Source organism: Pinus tabuliformis, chromosome 1_2 (assembly GCF_031772625.1).
Source record: "Pinus tabuliformis cultivar Carrire ecotype Pingquan chromosome 1_2, CPIR1, whole genome shotgun sequence".
In the NCBI taxonomy this organism is placed as follows: Eukaryota; Viridiplantae; Streptophyta; class Pinopsida; order Pinales; family Pinaceae; genus Pinus; species Pinus tabuliformis.
Window position 1 is genome coordinate 951,596,845 of NC_142298.1, and position 18,257 is coordinate 951,615,101.

General features: G+C 33.2%; 1 protein-coding gene across 1 annotated transcript in view; it reads right to left on the bottom strand.

Moving 5' to 3' along the window:
- The window catches only part of LOC149209114 (putative LRR receptor-like serine/threonine-protein kinase At3g47570), a 36,577-nt gene extending 19,710 nt beyond the window's left edge, over positions 1 to 16,867 (bottom strand). The window contains exons 1-3 of the mRNA XM_089398521.1: positions 16,555 to 16,867; positions 16,398 to 16,448; positions 16,003 to 16,166 (exon numbers count right to left, since the gene is read on the bottom strand). Of these exons, the coding sequence (XP_089254647.1) occupies positions 16,003 to 16,166; positions 16,398 to 16,448; positions 16,555 to 16,867 (528 nt within the window). The remainder of the gene's footprint in view (positions 1 to 16,002; positions 16,167 to 16,397; positions 16,449 to 16,554) is intronic.
- Between the last annotated feature and the right edge of the window lie 1,390 nt (positions 16,868 to 18,257).

An 18,257-nucleotide genomic window follows, 5' to 3' on the forward strand; every position in this document is an offset into this window, starting at 1 on the left:
TTGGGGTATCAAATGACACTTTTTGGGGGTATGTTGGGGCATTTTAATTTCTTAAATTGTTTTTCATTAAATTATTGATCGGGAGCTCGTAAGATGATGAGTTGTTGGCAACATATATGTAGAATTAATTTCAAATGGTTTTTTTGCTATGCTAGAAGTAAATAAATGGTTTGCTAAAATAATCTTCCAAGGGTTATATCAGGTATGGATTCATCACTTACATACCATACAATTGAAACTATTTCCTTTAATAAATTTTAGTAAAGTCAATTATTAGCTTCATAGAGGCGTCCAAAAGGCCCATTAGTCATTGTAGCAACAAACACACTTAGCACATGATTGAAATAAACAAGAAGGATTCATAGGTCCAAGCCATGTGTCCTTTGGACCACTTGTTGGGTTCCCTATGTTAACAACTCCTTACACTAGGGCTCAAAAATGATCACCACACAAGCACACAAGAATCTAGAAATTGCAAGAATTAAACTAATGAATCTAGTCTAAAACAAAAATATGAAAGTTATAAGAACAAAAACTAAAGATACGTGTATTTGATCTAACTAAAAATGTAGATTTTTTTCGGTAGATTCAAACTGCTTATGTGATATTCTAAAACAAAATACATGAATCTACTCTACTCATCAGTGGAAACAAAAATTGATTGATGAAATCACAAAGAATAAAAGGAAGAATTTCAATCACACATAAAACAATATTTTTTTGTGGAAAGCAACTGCTCAAAACCCCGATTATCGATATTGCATTAACTAGAAGATATGAGAAGAGAATACAATGCTTGTTCAATCCAAATAATCTCTGCACAAGTACAAACTATCTCATTGTTTCACAAACCAACTCAAGCCAACACTTAGCCATATTTAATTGGGAAAATCCCTCACCACAACTAGCATGCACCATCTGTACAACTCAAAAAATTGTACAACTGATAGTACATTGTCCCAAACTCTAATCTCAACTGGGTCTTTATCTAAACTGACATGCATGAGATATTTTGAGTTATTTATTAGTTATCTTATTTATCACTACATGTGAATTAAATCCAATTTAATTCACGTGACCACTCACTAGTTCCTCCAACAGTTAGAACTATTTTAAGTGAATTTAACTCAGTTAAATTGAATTAAATAATTACAAATAAATAATAACTCAAGATGGGCCCCTAAAATTTAGGGAACACTCTACATGACTCTAGATATACTTCCAACTTGAATTTACTTAGTCAACTACGTCAACTTAACTTAGTTAACTACTACAAGCTACTATGAGAATAAATTACAATTTAATTCCTAATTTAATTCAAGGAAAAATTAAATTAGGATTTTCTTGATGTTGTTTTTAAAATTTCTTGTTGTTATTTTCAACACTCCCTCTCAACAAGAAAATAATTCAACTCTATCCCGATCTGGTACCTTTGGAATGTTTTGCATGCAACACTTCTCTCTAGTGTTGCTGCTGCTAAAAATTCTGAAACTGAAAAAGAATCCAAACTAAATCAGTATGATGCATCTATCACCAGAGTCTTTGACTACTACTAGCTACTACACTGTCTACTGAAAACTTTTTTCTACTTTTGACTCTGCACTGCTGCCAACTCTGCTCTGCACTCCCTAGTATCTGGTTGCTTCTATTCTCTACCTCTGTCACTCTCACATATGACTACATCAACCACCACTGATCCATCCTGCTAGTGTGTACTGTGGGTTCCCGTAGCATGGTAATGATCCATGAGACAAAACATCTCAATGGACCTTGCCCAAATTTATGCACTCTAGGGAATATTACTTCACATCGCCCCACCTCTCACCTGAAGGTATGGATGCATGTGCTCCCTCTGCACACTTGGCTCAAAATTCCCCCCCACTAGACGTCTCCACTCGGTCTCCTCTCTACTTCCCTGATTGTGGCTACTCCACAACTTTCTGAGGCTGCATGTTGAGAGGTAATTCATGCTCCCTCTCAACCACCAAGTCTTTAACCTTTTCCTTGCTCCTCAAGGCTTTTCATGCATCTTGTACCTCAAGTGCATACAGGTTCTTGACTCGCACACTAATCTGTTTCACCTGTCCCGTGGCGATATGTCTAAGGAAAACCTTTCCTTTGCTAAATATCACATCGTAGCCACGGTCTTCCATTACCGTGACAGAAACAATGTTCTTCTTTAGACTTGGAACATACATCACATCTGTGAGTCTAAAAGGGGAGTCAAACTCCCTCTGAAAAGTAACAGTACTGATTTCGGTCGCGTTATATCTCCCATCATCTCCAAACTCTATGTTCAACTTGAGGTATTTCTCTTCCAAGTCACTAGAGAGATCTCTATTCCCCATCATATGGAACGAGGCACCGATACCGAGATACCACATGATTTCTATTATAGTGTTGGCCATGCATGCAATGAGATTGAAATCAAGTTCGAATTGTGAAGCTAAAGCTTCACCTATTGCTGCTACTGCAGGGTCCTTCTCGTTTTCTTTCTTCTATGGGCATTTCGTGGCATAATGCCCGAACTCAAGACAATGAAAACACTTGATGTTCAACAAGTCCTTCTTCTTTCCACCCTCCTTGCCTTGGGACTTCTTTCCCTTGGCTTTCTTTTCTTTGTTGATTATACAAATTCCTCTTCACTTCTTTGGATGAGGTCCCATCTTTGGTGTTCTATTGAATCTCTTCCTTTACCAAGTTGGACCACAATCACTCCCACTTTGGTAGCTTCTCCCTCCCATTAACTTAGTACTCATAGTTTTACCATCTCTTGGGAAGTCTTAGAAGTGTTAGGCTCACAAGATTGTCTTCTGCAACAGAAACCCCGACACTTCCAAGCTCATCCCGACATTGGGTGAACTTGGTCAAGTAAGTCTGAATTGAGTCACCCTTCTCCATATTGATCCTTCTCAGCTTGTGCTTCAGTGCTAGCTTTTTGTGGTCACTACTATTTTGAAACAGGTTTGTCGATGCCTTCAACATTGCAAATGGAGTTTACTTACTGTGGAGATTCGAGACAATATGATCTCGAACTCCTTCTAGGATAATTCTTCTCACCTTTTCCACACACTTTCTCCATTCAGCCAGATCTTTAGCATCAGATGTTGGAGGCTTCAGGATATCATGATTTGTGAATTCCTTCAGCTCGTTGTCTTCCAACACTGCATCCATCCTTTCCTTCCAAGCTATGTAATTCAAGCTTCCCTCTAGGGCATACTCAAGTATCAAACCGTAGAACAACATCATGTTGACTCTGAAGTATGAAATTGCAAATTTGATTTCACCTACAAAACAAACTCATTTTCTCCTCTTCTATAGTGACTTCATCTCTGATACCATGTATATTTTTACTTTAGATTCAAACTGCTTAAGTGATATGCTAAAACAAAATACATGAATCTACTCTACTCATCAGCAGAAACAAAAATTGATCGATGAAATCACGAAGCAGAAAATGAAAGAATATTAATTGCACATAACACAATATTTTTCTTGGGAAAGAAAATGCTCAAAACCCTGACTATCTATATTGCATTAACTAGAAGATCTGAGAAGAAAATACAATGCTTGTTCAACCCGAACAATCTCTACACAAGTACAAACTATCTCACTGCTTCACAAACCATCTCAAACCAACACTTAGCTAAATTTGTTGTTTGTCAAGCCCCTAATTCCTTGCACAAACCCTAAGGGAATTATCCCATATTTAATTGGGGAAATCCCTCTCCACAACTGCGCAATCAATCATAGGCCTTCTACTGATTGCATGCACTATCTGTACAACTCATAAAATTATACAATTGATAGTACATTGTCCCTGAACTCTAATCTCAACTGGGTCTTCATCTGAAATGACATGCATGAGATATTTTGAGTGATTTATCAATTATCTGATTGATCAATGCATGTGAATTAAATCCAATTTAATTCACTTGACCACTCACTAGTTCCTCCAATAATTAGAACTAGTTTGACTGAATTTAACTCAGTTAAACTAAATTAAATAATTACAGCTCAATAATAACTCAATGCGGATCCTCCAATAATTAGAACTAGTTTGACTGAATTTAACTCAGTTAAACTAAATTAAATAATTACAGCTCAATAATAACTCAATGCGGGCCCCTAAAATTTAGGGATCACTGTACATGACTCTAGATATACTTCCAACTCGAATTTACTGAGTCAACTAAGTCAACTTAACTTATTTAACTGCTACAAGTTGCTATGAGAATAGAATTACAATTTAATTCATAACTTAATTCAAGGACAAATTAAATTAGGATTTTCTTGATGCTATTTTTAACATTTCTTGTTGTTATTTTCAATAATAAATAAATAAAATAATATCAACCAACAATAACTAACTTTGTAAGTGCATCCCAAGAAAGGGGGGCTTCCCAGTTGGGAGCATTGCAAGAAGATGAAAGAAACTCAAAAATTGATTAGTGGAAAAATGATTTCATTACTCAGCTAAAAATTACAAAATATAAGTTCATCTGACAGAACTTCCCCCTCTAAACCCTTTTCTCTTATTCCTAAATTCTTTTACTACCCCTGTCTACCCTGATCTTATCTTTTTCCCAAATATTTATACAAGAAAAGATCACCGAAAATTGTAACCACCTCTCCCATAATTGTCCTGTTAGATCATGATTACTTTATAAAGGATTGTCTTTGATATAGTATTAGCTTAAGATATGATCACATAAATATTATTTGGCATCATCTGAAAATAGCTTGATCTAGTGTGTTATGTTAATTGGTTGCTCATTTTGGTTGTAGTTAGTAAATGGTCACAACCATAAATTTCCCTTTTAAAGAGCCATGTATATCTCCCAATTTGCACATTGTTTGGAGAAAATTCACACAAATAACCTACTTGGGGATGTCCTGAACAAAAACCATGTTCTATATTTTCCAAATTTTGCTTCATTTGCCCAAAAATTTTGTCTGAAATTAATGACTCCATTCTTCCTCACACGAGCTTTCTGAATTTTTAATCTCCTCCTGGAGGCTTCTAAAATCGACTTGGGTGCAATGTCAATAACATAAAATCATGTTGTTGATGCTATAAATAAAACCCATGTCATCATTTGCATTGAATTTGTGGGGAAATATTTCAACCGGTAATCGTGCCATTGGTGGTCAAATATTGGATGTCTCGTAACTGAAAATGCATACAGACCCTTGCATATCTACTGAAATAGTGACTCATGTTAACTCGATCATTCTACACTTCCAGTAGTTTGATTGTTCTTGTGCTTCTAGTAGTTGTATTTTTGTGTGCTTCTAGCAACTAGAGTGGCAATCGATAACCCTAAAAGCTACGTAAAAGTTACAGGAACCAAGCTAGGAAAACCATCATTAGTAAAATCAACAATAATCCTTTCTAATTCATTGAAAATAAAGGAAAATGATGATAATTAAATACTTCAAATATTATTTTGGTATATTCACAAAGAATAGCAATATGGGTAATAGATGGTGAAAGGATTATGAAAAATTCACTGAAAATGGGTGCTTGGAATGGTGGAAAAGGTAACAATTTGGTGATTTGACATCTTCCCCATGTTTGCGCTTTTGTATGCCCTCATGCAAAAAATAGAGTTGACAACAAAGAGTCACCTAATTTTCCAAATGGAATGATCCTACATGGTTGTACGAGACATCTTATTACTAGTCCCACTCTCTCGCTTCATTCATGTAACCATGGCACTTGCACTGACACTTTCATAACCATTATTGATTGCACTCTACCTAATATGGCATGATTTATTTGTATAATCATCATTTCCAATATATTCATATTATTTCATGGAATCATCTTCCTTTACCCTCAAATCAATTTTATTGACGCCCCTGAGTATCATAATGAAACAATGGTCTTCTCTGTTTTCTAGAATGTGAAACTAGCTTGTACTCCACCCATCTTCTTTTATAGAGAATTCATACGAGCCACTCTCTTTAAACAATGTTCCATTCTTATAATTATGAACCACATCTATTATATCACACGGTCTTTGAGAATGATGCTCCACATGTGCACAAGTTCTATGATTAGCTAGTAAGATAGATGCACCTCCGAACTTAAGACCAGCACTTGTAGGCAAAAATCCATGATTCCCTCCAATAGATTCATGCAACCTTCTTTCAGATTTCCTTCCATCCAAACACTATAGTAATTGCAAAAATTGATGAATTAGCCTTAAAAAAAATTCCCCTCTTACAAGAAGCTTATTCACCCTTCCTGCCTCCCATAATTTGGAATATGTGCTAGAAAAGAAATTTCACCATTCTTTTAATCAATTTTAGACCTCGGACCATTGTTTTACACACCCTCACTTTGAGAAAATCCTCACTCTTAAATGGTGGCAACATTAGAGACAGGTATTTTAAGAACTTTGAGTCCTTCAGAATAAGAATTTAAACAAATTTAGATGAAGTAGGGCCCATTGAAATTTGTTCAAACCCTGCATTAATTCTAAGAGCATCCAACTTTCCATCTTGAGGAATCCAACACATTAGAACAGTCAAAGAAAGAGGTATTGCAAGAAGTATTTATGAAATTTTGTTGTTGTGCCACATCTCTATGCAAACATGTTTCTGTAGTATGACAAATATGTATATTAACATGCTCAATCTAAGTATTACTAGATGTAACTATTGTCCTAGATGATCTATCCATTCCATTTCCATTTACTTCACCTGCTCCCGCACCTTCAAGATTTGACTATCATTTCAAAAAATTCTCCATATTTCATTTACATTACTAGTTCCTTCTTGTAGGAGCCTGTGCAACTTAGCCTAATATACAAGTTGATGATGCTTTGTCTTCATATTTTCCAGCTTGCTATCCACTTCCTCAATAGACTAGTTCCTCTACAATGTAGTACTGAATTTTCTAATTGTCATCAGGTTTAGCTACATTTTTTACACTATTAATAGGAACACTGTTCTGTTGAGGCCATATATAAAGGACACATCGAATACAATAACAATACCTAATGACTTGAACAATGTAATTCCATTTTTTCTTGTACTTGGCCACTAAACCTTTTATAAACAATATAAACTTTGTTACTTTGAATATGATCCAACCACCTAAGAGAGTTCAAAAGTTATATAAATACTAGTGACATGTATTTTACCTACATGTGCCCTTTGTCCCATGTAATATCATAGCCCACATACTCTGCAACATTGAAAATGTAACAATCATCAATTTATCTCCTACTATTTCCAAAAAAACACCACTAGAATAGTTGATCGAGAAAGGGAGAAATATTCTTGCATTAGTCATAGCATGATTAATTTCCTTGACAACATGGCATTTATGTTGACATACAATTGTTCTTCCAATAGTTTCTAGTTACAATGGGATCCCCATACCATTCTTATTTATGACATCCTCCAACAACATAACCAAAAGATGCATTAAAACTAAAAAAAACTTAATGAAATCAGCTATCAATCAGAATAGAAAAATGGGTTGCATGTACCAAGCCTATTCTAGGATTTTCCTGAGAAATTTGTTTGTTTTCACTGGATCATTTAATTACAAGTTTTCTTATAGCTACCAATAAAGACCAAGGGTAAGGGAACTCCAAATCATAAAATACCACAATAAATAGGTACAATACTAGATGATCTCTCACCCCAGATCAACATATTTAATACAAGGAGAATGGATAAAATAATTCCCATATTATATAGACAAACCCTTCAAAAATATATTTGCAACCGCAGGATCTAATATGAGTATAGCAACAAACTCTCCTAATTGATTTCTCACAATGTATAAATTGGATTTCAATGAAATTTTTTGAGAAAGTTTTTACTATTTTATTGCTCTTCCACACCAAAAATCAGATCCATCTAATACACATATCTCTAGATATAAGCAAAATGGATAAAGTGATGATGCTTAATTTTTCAAAAACTACAAACTGGGTTTGCTTGAAATTTTGTGGATTTTTACATCTTACCTTATTAATTCTCTACTCCAAATTTCATGGCCATCTCACACATGGTTTGCAATATATCCTTGAATCAATTTCTACATTTTTCTTCTACATGAATAGAGGTAGGTATTTTTGATACAGAAGTAGAGGTAACCATTTTTTTATCTTGTCCTCCACCTCCTTCAGACCCTATTATATCTTCCCTTTATTTACTTATCATCAATCCATATACTATAATACCAAATGTTATGAACCTTGTTCCTTAAATATGATAAGAATTCAATGAACAAATTCCATTTCAAGCATAGAACCTCCTTTTACAATATATACAATACAAGACAGGATGTGATGATCCTAAGACTAAGTCTCCTTAGTGTATATATAGAGGACAAAGGGTACAGTTATGATGGAAGAGTACAATGAAAGGTTTTGGCATGCCTAACAATATAATTATATAAATGTAATAACCAAATATAGAGGGCTTAAAAATATATTTTAGGGTTAACATGGAGCTTTTGTAGGGCTTAATAGTGTTTTAGATCCATTTTTGGATTGATAAAATCAAACACAAGCATCCAAACGCTGAGTTGCAAGAAAGAGTTTCATTTTTTGGTCTTGTTAGGAAAAGCACTAGGAGGAGAGGTAACTAAGGGGCTATTAGGTTAATGAAGGAGATTCCTTGTGCTATGCAAGCTAGTTGAGAAACTACCCATAGCTTTGGGCAATCTCTTGGCTTATAAGGGTTGAAGGGAAAATTTGTTTATTTTTTGGTTATGAAGGAGAGTGGCCTTCATTATTACACTTTATGTGATTGAGAGAAAGTTCCACTAATGGTATTTGGTCGAGTTAGGGGATTGCAAGTTGTAAGAGAAATTGATGCACTATTTAGCCTACTTATCGGTGGAAAATGGCTCACCCTTCATTAAAATTGTAAGCAACCTTTTATTTAAATCAAGTAAGTAAATTATGTTGAATTTGCAAATATGGAAAATATGGCATGATCATGAATTCCTATATGTGATTATATGTAATCCTAAATGATTGCTTACTCAATTTACTAGTGAATCCTTGTTATGCATGGTTATGGAGATTTCATAAATTTTATCATTAGCATAGGACTTGTAGCAATTTCAATTATTTGATTTCCTTGGTGGTATGACTGTAAGTTAAATTGGTGAAAGTATGGATAGAGATTACTATGGTGTCTTGTCCACTTGCTTCTTTTAATAATAGGTTTGTTGTAGTTATGTATATATGTATGTATGTATGTATGTATGTATGTTGAGAGGATAGAGTTGTCTACACCATAAAAATCTTGAGAATTAATCAGATTTGAATCAATAGAGAAGATATAATTAGTAGGTTTCTCAATAAAATATCTTGCCCAATCAAGGGAGTTCTAGATCAATTTGATAATGTAAAAATTGCTTTGAATTGTATCATGAACCCAACTCCAAGGAGGAATACGTTGAATTTATAATGAAGACTAAGTGATTAAGTCTTCACACAACATATTAGGTTAAGAAAATATAACTTCAATTAAGGAATGGATGATTCCATAAAAACTCTAATACAGGGGATCGACCTTGGGTTCATGATCCTTTTTGTGCATTAACTAGGATTTGAGGTATTTGTAAAAGAATTTTTGAAGCTTTTGTACTCCTGAGGAAAAAAATTTAGTTTAAAGTTTTAGCTAATAATTGAAGGCATTGAAATTGTAAATTATTAAAAAAAAATGGCATAATTATGGACATTCTCACCTAATTTATAATGTGATTTTGAAGGCCCAACTTACAAAAATTAAGTTGAATGAAAGGTCTCACTCAAGGCCATGGGTAAGTGTAAGAGCTTCCTTGAGTTGTCACAAGTCTATAAGGATATATGTGGGCATTCTATTTTCAACTCACAAGAGATTTTATATGCATTATGTTCCTAACAAAAAATAGGCCTTAGTCTAGCCTTTTTCCTCTAAATGTGTAATGAGTGGTTAAAGCCTTATATTGCAAAAATCTAGGTGAGTAATAGGTTTATATCAAGCATTTATAGCCTTGGGTTTACTACCCCTATGGCCTCAATTAGAATTTCTTGATGAGGGCTAGACATTATTATGAAATATGAAAATTTAAATTATGTAAATTACATGCCTTTAAAGGCGCATTAAAACTTTACTTTAATATTTGTTTTCTTACATGCACAAAAAGTCCTAATAAAGAAAAAAATAGTGATTGTATCTCCAAAATAAAATAGTCTTGATGAAAAAGAGAACATCTAAATTTACTCTATATGTAAACTCTACATGCTATAAAAAATTTCCACGTTATAGGTTTTAGATTGTACATGTTAGGGGAAGCTTCCAAATATCGATTTGGGAAAACACTAAACAATTTAAAGAGTTAATTATAATCGAATGAACTCGTATAAAACACTAAACAATTTAAAGAGTTAATTACAATCAAATGAACTCAAGTATAAAATTTAATAAGGCCTTTATAATATGTGTCAAGCTATGATTTTATGGCCTTTTCCATGTCGCTATATTCGATTTATTGTGCCTATAAATTAATTTCTTAAGCATGGTTGACATCTCTAATATTGTCCCAATTGCATTCATAGTGCAAGGGCTCCAATGGGCTTTCCATGTGCCTTTTTAAAATCATTTGCAAGCTATATAAAATATGACATGGAAATACATTTGCACCACCATATATGGCAACATGTGTTTCCTAAGATGTGATGGCTATGCAAGGGCACAAGCCAAATTGCGATGATTACGCAAGGGCATGTGCCAAATTTGTATGCCAGAGGTATGCTAAAATAATTTTTCAAATGTATGCCCATTGCACCAAAGGTTAAACCCAATTTTCACATGGAATATTTGAAGTGAATATGATCTAGGGAATTCCTTCCAACATGGATGTTCATTTGACACTAATCTAGGAAATGAGGAATGGTGAAATCATGTGGAAGCACAAAGGAAAGTCAACTAGGTATTGATTGGTGGTACCAAATCAATGGGCAGGATGTTTTTTTCAATCCAAATGAAATTCAACAACAATGGAGAGGTGCCACATACCCAGTGAGTAGTATGGACCCAAACCCCTCCATCATTACCCTTGAGAGAATTAAACCCTATCCACCCTAAAAAAAAATCAATGCACCCTTTTGACCATTGATCGTTTCTAAAGACATCAAATCACACCATGTGGCAAATCCATTTGAGATAGCATCAAGGTATGTGTTGTTGAATAGTTAAAAAGGAATGTGTGTGGGTTCACCTATGATTTTATATGTTAGAAATATAAACATAATGTATTGTATATTTATAATGTTATGATTATTTTATATTTATAATGTCATGATAATATGTATATATTATTAATATTTAAATTAATTAATAATTTTACTCATTCAAGTATGCATAAAGTAAGTTAACTAGAGTCAATGGATGATACAGTAGGGCTAGGTGGCCCTGGTACTGATAAGGAACCACCCTAAAGTGACAAGTTAGTGATGCAATCATGTTGACATGACAGTAGTACAAAATCTTTCAGGGGCCATATTCCATTGCTCTAAGCTTAGAATGAGATGGAATTTACATCAATGAAATCTCTTGATGAGTATAATATAATGGTTTCCTTAGAAATAGGGTTTGAATATAGTAAAAGAAGAAAAAAAAATATAACCACACCTCCTCAAGATGACTTTAGGGGTTGGGTGTGCTACAAATCTATATTATGTTATATTAATGTTAAAGAAGTAAATATCTATCCATTTTAATGATCATAATTCTCTATCAAAAATATAATATGAATTCTGTCATCCAAATATATATTTGTTCTTTGGCATTATATCAAGAACTAATCCATTATAAATTGCATCTTAATTGGATAGCCAAGTGGAATACAAGTAAAAAATACATAAAATTATGTATTTTCCAAGGCAATAAGTGCCACAACATTATGTGAATTGTGTCCCTTTTCAATATTTTTAAGTGGGTTAAGCTTAAGTCTTACTATTTATAATTATATCCTCCTTTCTCAGTAGAGAGTGGTTAACAACCATAGATGTGTTGCTCATTTCATTACGACAAGAATCAAGTATGGATTTTCCTTAGGATTTTGTTGTTGGTTTTTGCAATAGAAGACATTGGTGGTCATATTTTGCTTCTAGATTAATTAGAGGAAACCATTTAAAGTAAGCCTCCCACTTGTGCCCTAGTGATAAAAGGAAGAAATGAAAAATTCACATCCATAATAATAATCGGTCATGTCATATTTGTGCAAAACTATTCATACTAATAGGAATGTTTTTACTATAGAGATGCATGTTGCAAGTTTATATCCCTTTCTCAAAAATGAAATTATATGTTCCCGTGTAAAGATTATGTAGACCCCTAAGATTTAGCATATGACATTTCAATTGATGATAATAGAGAGTTGGAATTTGGTGCTTAATATGACCTTTTAACAAAGAAAGGTAAAAAACCATTCTATGATATTGATTTTATGGCCAAGGTGAAGGAAGGAACATCTAGTAAGGAATTGAAGTGTGACCCTAGGATGATAAATAAGGAAATAAAACACCTCATTCTTGAGAACAATCAATTACTTATCATGAAAAGTTCTTCTCTTTCTGTAATGGCTTAATCTTGTCAACAACTAGGAAGGCTTGTTAAGGACAAAAAAGTTATGTTTTAAAATGTGATAGCACGAACAAATTAGTGACTAAGGAAACTCCTAAATATTTAACCATGGGATTATATGACCATGAAAGATATCAATATAGCACAAGTATATCATCACTAGGTTCCCTTGTTAAAATTTCCTCTTCTCCAACATAAGAACTTTAGACAACGAGAAGATGATTTGGAGTTACTCAAATTTCTAGCCATGTGGATGAACAATCTAGTAGATGTAGGGGTTTGAAAAAAGAAAATAGTGATAAGGATGTTGGGAGTAATGGTGATGACAAATAAGATACATATCCTATTCAAAATCCCAATAGGCCAAATGACTTAGTGTTTAACAATACATCAATGTCTTTGACAGTAAGCAAAAGGAACAACAAAGAGATCCATTGGTTACAAAAAAATGTTATCATCTAAGAGTGGAATTCCAATGCCATACCTGACGACGTCAATACTTTTGAGTGGAGCTAATGACATGAGTGTAGAGATTCCCCCCATTGTGAAAAACAAGAATGAAAATTGTTGAGGTCAAATCATCATGTCTTAATAGTCCAAAAGCATAACTGCATTATAAAATAGTGTCTAGGCATCATTCACTGAAAGGGATCAGGGGCAAATTCAAGAGTCAATTATTCACAATAAATTACACTGCTAGCTAAAAACTAAAGAATGGTAGAGGAAATGAAAGATGTGGATTTATGCTTCGCATATCCTCCCAAGGTAAGTGGACATTAGCTTGCATGGAGTATCACTTCATATTATTAAAAATCATCTTATAACCATCAAAAATCCAAACCCAACAGTAACATATACTCTAAGGAATAGGCACCCAATATTATTAAGTACTATGCCCTGACTATGAAAATAAAAATGTAGCCATCCACGAATGCATTATAGGTTGTATTTGTAAGGCATCTAGGAATATTTAGGAGGAATCAATATTCTAAAACTACTGTGCATATTTAAGAATCGTACATTGTCAAAATTTTCAAGGTAAATGACTATTGCAATTGTAGACAATTGAGTAGAAAATATTGCATGAAAATTTCCCTTCATTATAAATGTATTGGCTAAGTATTATTCATATGAAAAATAATTATATTTTGATGCCTAAATTGTAAATATAAACAAGCTAACTTATTTTTTAAACATCTAAAATTGCACTCAATGGAGAAATTTTGTCCTTTAAATTTTCTTTGGAAAAAAGAAGGATGACAACCAAATCCATGTTAAGAAAAAATAAATATGTAAAATTATATTTGACATAGCAATCTTTAGATCCAAAGTATCCATGTATGTGAGTCATTTTTGTCAAATTAATATAACAGTATCATTAACATTGGAAACAAACATGCCATTAAGAAATATGAGGAATGGAAAATAGCTTCATTGTGACTTCTTATTTTGAAATAATGAGACCTTTATACAATATTGAGAAAAGCTTGTGCCTATTTGATGCTAGTAGGACCACTTAGCCTAAAACATTCATTTTCATAAAATGCCTCCCTTTAACAATAATAGTAATAAAAATTCCAAGTTTTCATTGGGATCTATGATATATGCTAGAGTGATTATTCAAAAATGCAGAGAGCTCTAGCAAGTACCTCTATGGTCAACAAGTATTCATTAAGGACATAAAAGGTCAAAAGGATAGGGACATCTCTTTAACATGGGAAAATATGCAAGATGTTAAATATGGCTAGAAATTGCTTAATACTCTGCATTGACTATGAAAATAAAACTCTAGCCATCCATGAACGCATTATAGGTTGTAGTTGTAAGGTATTTAGAAACATTTAGGAGGAATAAATCTTTTAAAACTACTATGCAGATGTAAGAATCGTACATGGTAAAAAATTTCAAGGTAAATGACTATTGCAATTGTAGACAATTGAGTAGAAAATATTGCATGAAAAATTCCCTTCATTATAAATGTATTGGCTAATTATTATTCATATGAAAAATAATTATATTTTGATGCCTAAATTGTAAATATAAACAAGCTAACTTATTTTTTAAACATCTAAAATTGCACTCAATGGAGAAATTTTGTCCTTTAAATTTTCTTTGGAAAAAAGAAGGATGACAACCAAATCCATGTTAAGAACAAATATCTATGTAAAATTATATTTGACATAGTAATCATAAGATCTGAAGTATCCATGTATGTGAATCATTTTTGTCAAATTAATATAACAATATCATTAACATGGGAAACAAACATGCCATTAAGAAATATGAGGAATGGAAAATAGCTTCACTGTGACATCTTATTTTGAAATAATCATACCTTATACAATATTGAGAAAAGCTGGTGCCTATTTGATGCTAGTAGGACCAATTAGCCTAAAACATTCATTTTCATAAAATTATTCCCTTTAACAATAGTAGTAATAGCAATTCCAAGTTTTCATTAGGATCTATGATATATGCTAGAGTGATTATTCAAAAATGTAGAGAGCTCTAGCAAGTACCTATACGATCAACAAGTATTCATTAAGGACATAAAAAGGTCAAAAGCATAGGGACATCTCTTTAACATGGGAAAATATGGAAGTTATTAAATATGGCTAGAAATTGCTTAGTAGGTTATAGGTTCGCAACATTTATCTTTATGTTTCATTAGTTGTAGAGCAATATGGTATACTTGAAGAGTACAACCAATTCAAATTCACAACTAAACTAGCAATTCAACTTATAACATTTCGTAAATAGTGTAAAACCATAATTTAGGATCTAAAACAATACACATAAACATTTCGTTAGGTTAGAAATCATTTTTATATGTTATGTTAAATTTAAATAACAATATTTTCACTTATAGGTAGTAACTATTATTGGAGAGATTACTTCATGGATATGATAGTGGACTTATAGATGGATAACAAGTGAAACAAAATGAAGATCTACAACCTCCATAATGTACTATTGTAAAACCATATAATTTTCATGTCAAAAATAATTACAAATAAATAGTGCATAATTACAAAAAATCATTGTTATTGTAAGCAAACTAACAAGACTCAAATCATTGCATTGTGCTTTGCACAAACTATGTTGTAGAATAACTTTGATCATTTGAGGCAATTGCAACATTGCTTGCTTCATTTGAATTTCTAAGAAAATTAGATATGCTTCGTCTCAATCTTTGAGAAGGAACTGAAGTTACCATCAAGTCCATTATGATACTCTCCAATATCATTGCCACTTCTCTCACGGTTGGTCTTTCTTCAGGTGAATCTTTTGAACAACTCAAACCAACATGTCGCAAAGAAAGGAGGCAATTGTATATATTATTTTCTTCAAATTCATATTCATCTACCTCTTTAAAAAAAAATCATCAAATACCTCGTTCACTCTATTTGGAAATGCAAGGCTCACCCACTTGTCCAAATTTAGCTCTTTGGAAAACATGTCACTAGTTGGTTTCTTTCTAGTAAGCATTTCTAATAACAAAATACCAAAGCTATAAACATCTCCTTTTGTGGAAATTGTCACATCGAGTCCATACTCTACATTAATATTAAAAAAAAATCATCAAAATTTACTTAACCAATCCATATAATACAAAATTATTACCGAGAAAATACAAGTGAAAGTATTGTTTTAAAAGTCATACCTGGGGCAATGTAGCACATTGATCCTTGGAAATGCAAGGCTCACCCACATGTGCAAATTTAGCTCTCCAACTAACATGTCACTAGTTGGTCGCTTTCTAGTAAGCATTTCTAGTAACAAAATACCAAAGCTATAAACATCTCCTTTTGTGGAAATTGTCGCAGCCAGTCCATACTCTGCATTAATATTAAAAAAAATAATCAAAATTTACTTAACCAATCCATATAATACAAAATTATTACTGAGAAAAGACAAGTGAAAGTATTGTTTTAAAAGTCATACCTGGGGCAATGTAACCCATTGATCCTTTCAAAGCAAATGATGATGTAAGTGAATCATTTGAGGTTGCACCAATTAGCCTTACAATACCAAAATCTGTGACATGGCCTGACATGTCTTTATCCAAAAGTACATTGCTGGGTTTTATATCACAATGAACTACTTGCACAAAAGAATCATGGTGAAGATATTCCATGGCATGGGCCACATCTATGGCAATGTCTAATCGTGGTTTCAACCTCAATTCACACAAATCTCCATCCTTTTTATCATCTCTGTCAGGATACAAATGATTCTCTAAACTTCCCTTAGGCATAAACTCGAACATCAAAGCTTTGAATTGGAGGTTGGAACATGAAGTTATGACTCTCACCAGATTTATATGTCAAACCTTTTGCAAGACACTACATTTTTCATTAAAAACTCTTTTCAACTTGTTCATTTTGCAATTGGAGAACCTTTACAGCAACAAATGAACCATCACTCAAAATTCCTTTATACACTAACCCATAATTTCCTTTTCCCAACAAGTTGGCATTGGAAAACCCATTAGTTGCTATGTGAAGCTCTTGATATGAGATCCTTTGGTGCACTAGCTTTTGGAAAATATCTTGTGAGAAATCAAAGTTTTCCATATGTATATTTCCTTTCCAAAAGAATACCAAAAGTAGACAACGTAGTATAAAAACAATAGCTCCAATGATTGGCAGTAATATTCTTTTCACAAATGGAAAATGTCTTCTTGGCATTGGACATGCAGATAAATTGAATATGTGTGGTCCACAAAGACCGGGATTTCCAATTAAAAATATGGCACTTGTTTGATTTGCAAAAATCCCTCCTTTTGGAATCTCCCCTGTGAGGTGGTTGAAAGACAAATTCAAAAATTGAAGCATTTTCAGCTTCTTAAGAGTAATCGGTATTGTAACTGATAAGGAGTTGGAAGACAAATCTAGGCTCAAGAGGCTTTGTAATTTTTCAAAGGAAACTGGAATAGAGCCTTTGAAGGAATTTTGAGATAAATTCAATGATTGTAGTTCACTGCAGCTTCCAAGTGTAGGTGGAATTGCCCCAATCAATCAGTTGGAAGAAATGTCTATAGCTTGAGCCATTGCAATTTACCAATCTCTAAGGGCAAGGAGCCTTCCAATAAATTCCATGAAAAATTCAATAGAAATGTAAAATGTAAAGTTTGGTGATTTCTCATGGTATGCTACCAGTGAGCATATTTTTAGATAGGTCAAGCAATTCCAAATTTAGACAACTTCCTAAGCTGGTAGGTATGCTTCCCGATAATTGGTTGTGATGGAGGACGATTCTTCTTAGTTGTTTAAGGGGCGCAAGGGAATTGGAATCCTTCCAGAGAGGTTGCTTTCACTGATTTCCAATAGCCCAAGGTGTTGTAATTGTTCAAAGTCATCAGGGATGTTTCCTTCTAATCTATTGTTACTTAAACACAATCTTTATATCATTTTAAGGTTTCCTAATGGTGGAATGTTTCTAGTCAAAAAGTTTGTACTTAAATTTAGATAGGTTAGGCAAGTAAGATTACCAATATGTGGAGGGATGTTTCCTTTTATTCTATTGTTTTCTAATAACAACATAGACAAATTGGTAGAAAGATGTCCTATGTCAAGAGGGAAGACACCACTTATTTTATTGTTCCTCAAGATTATTTTTTGTAGGTGGGAACAATTGGTAAGAGC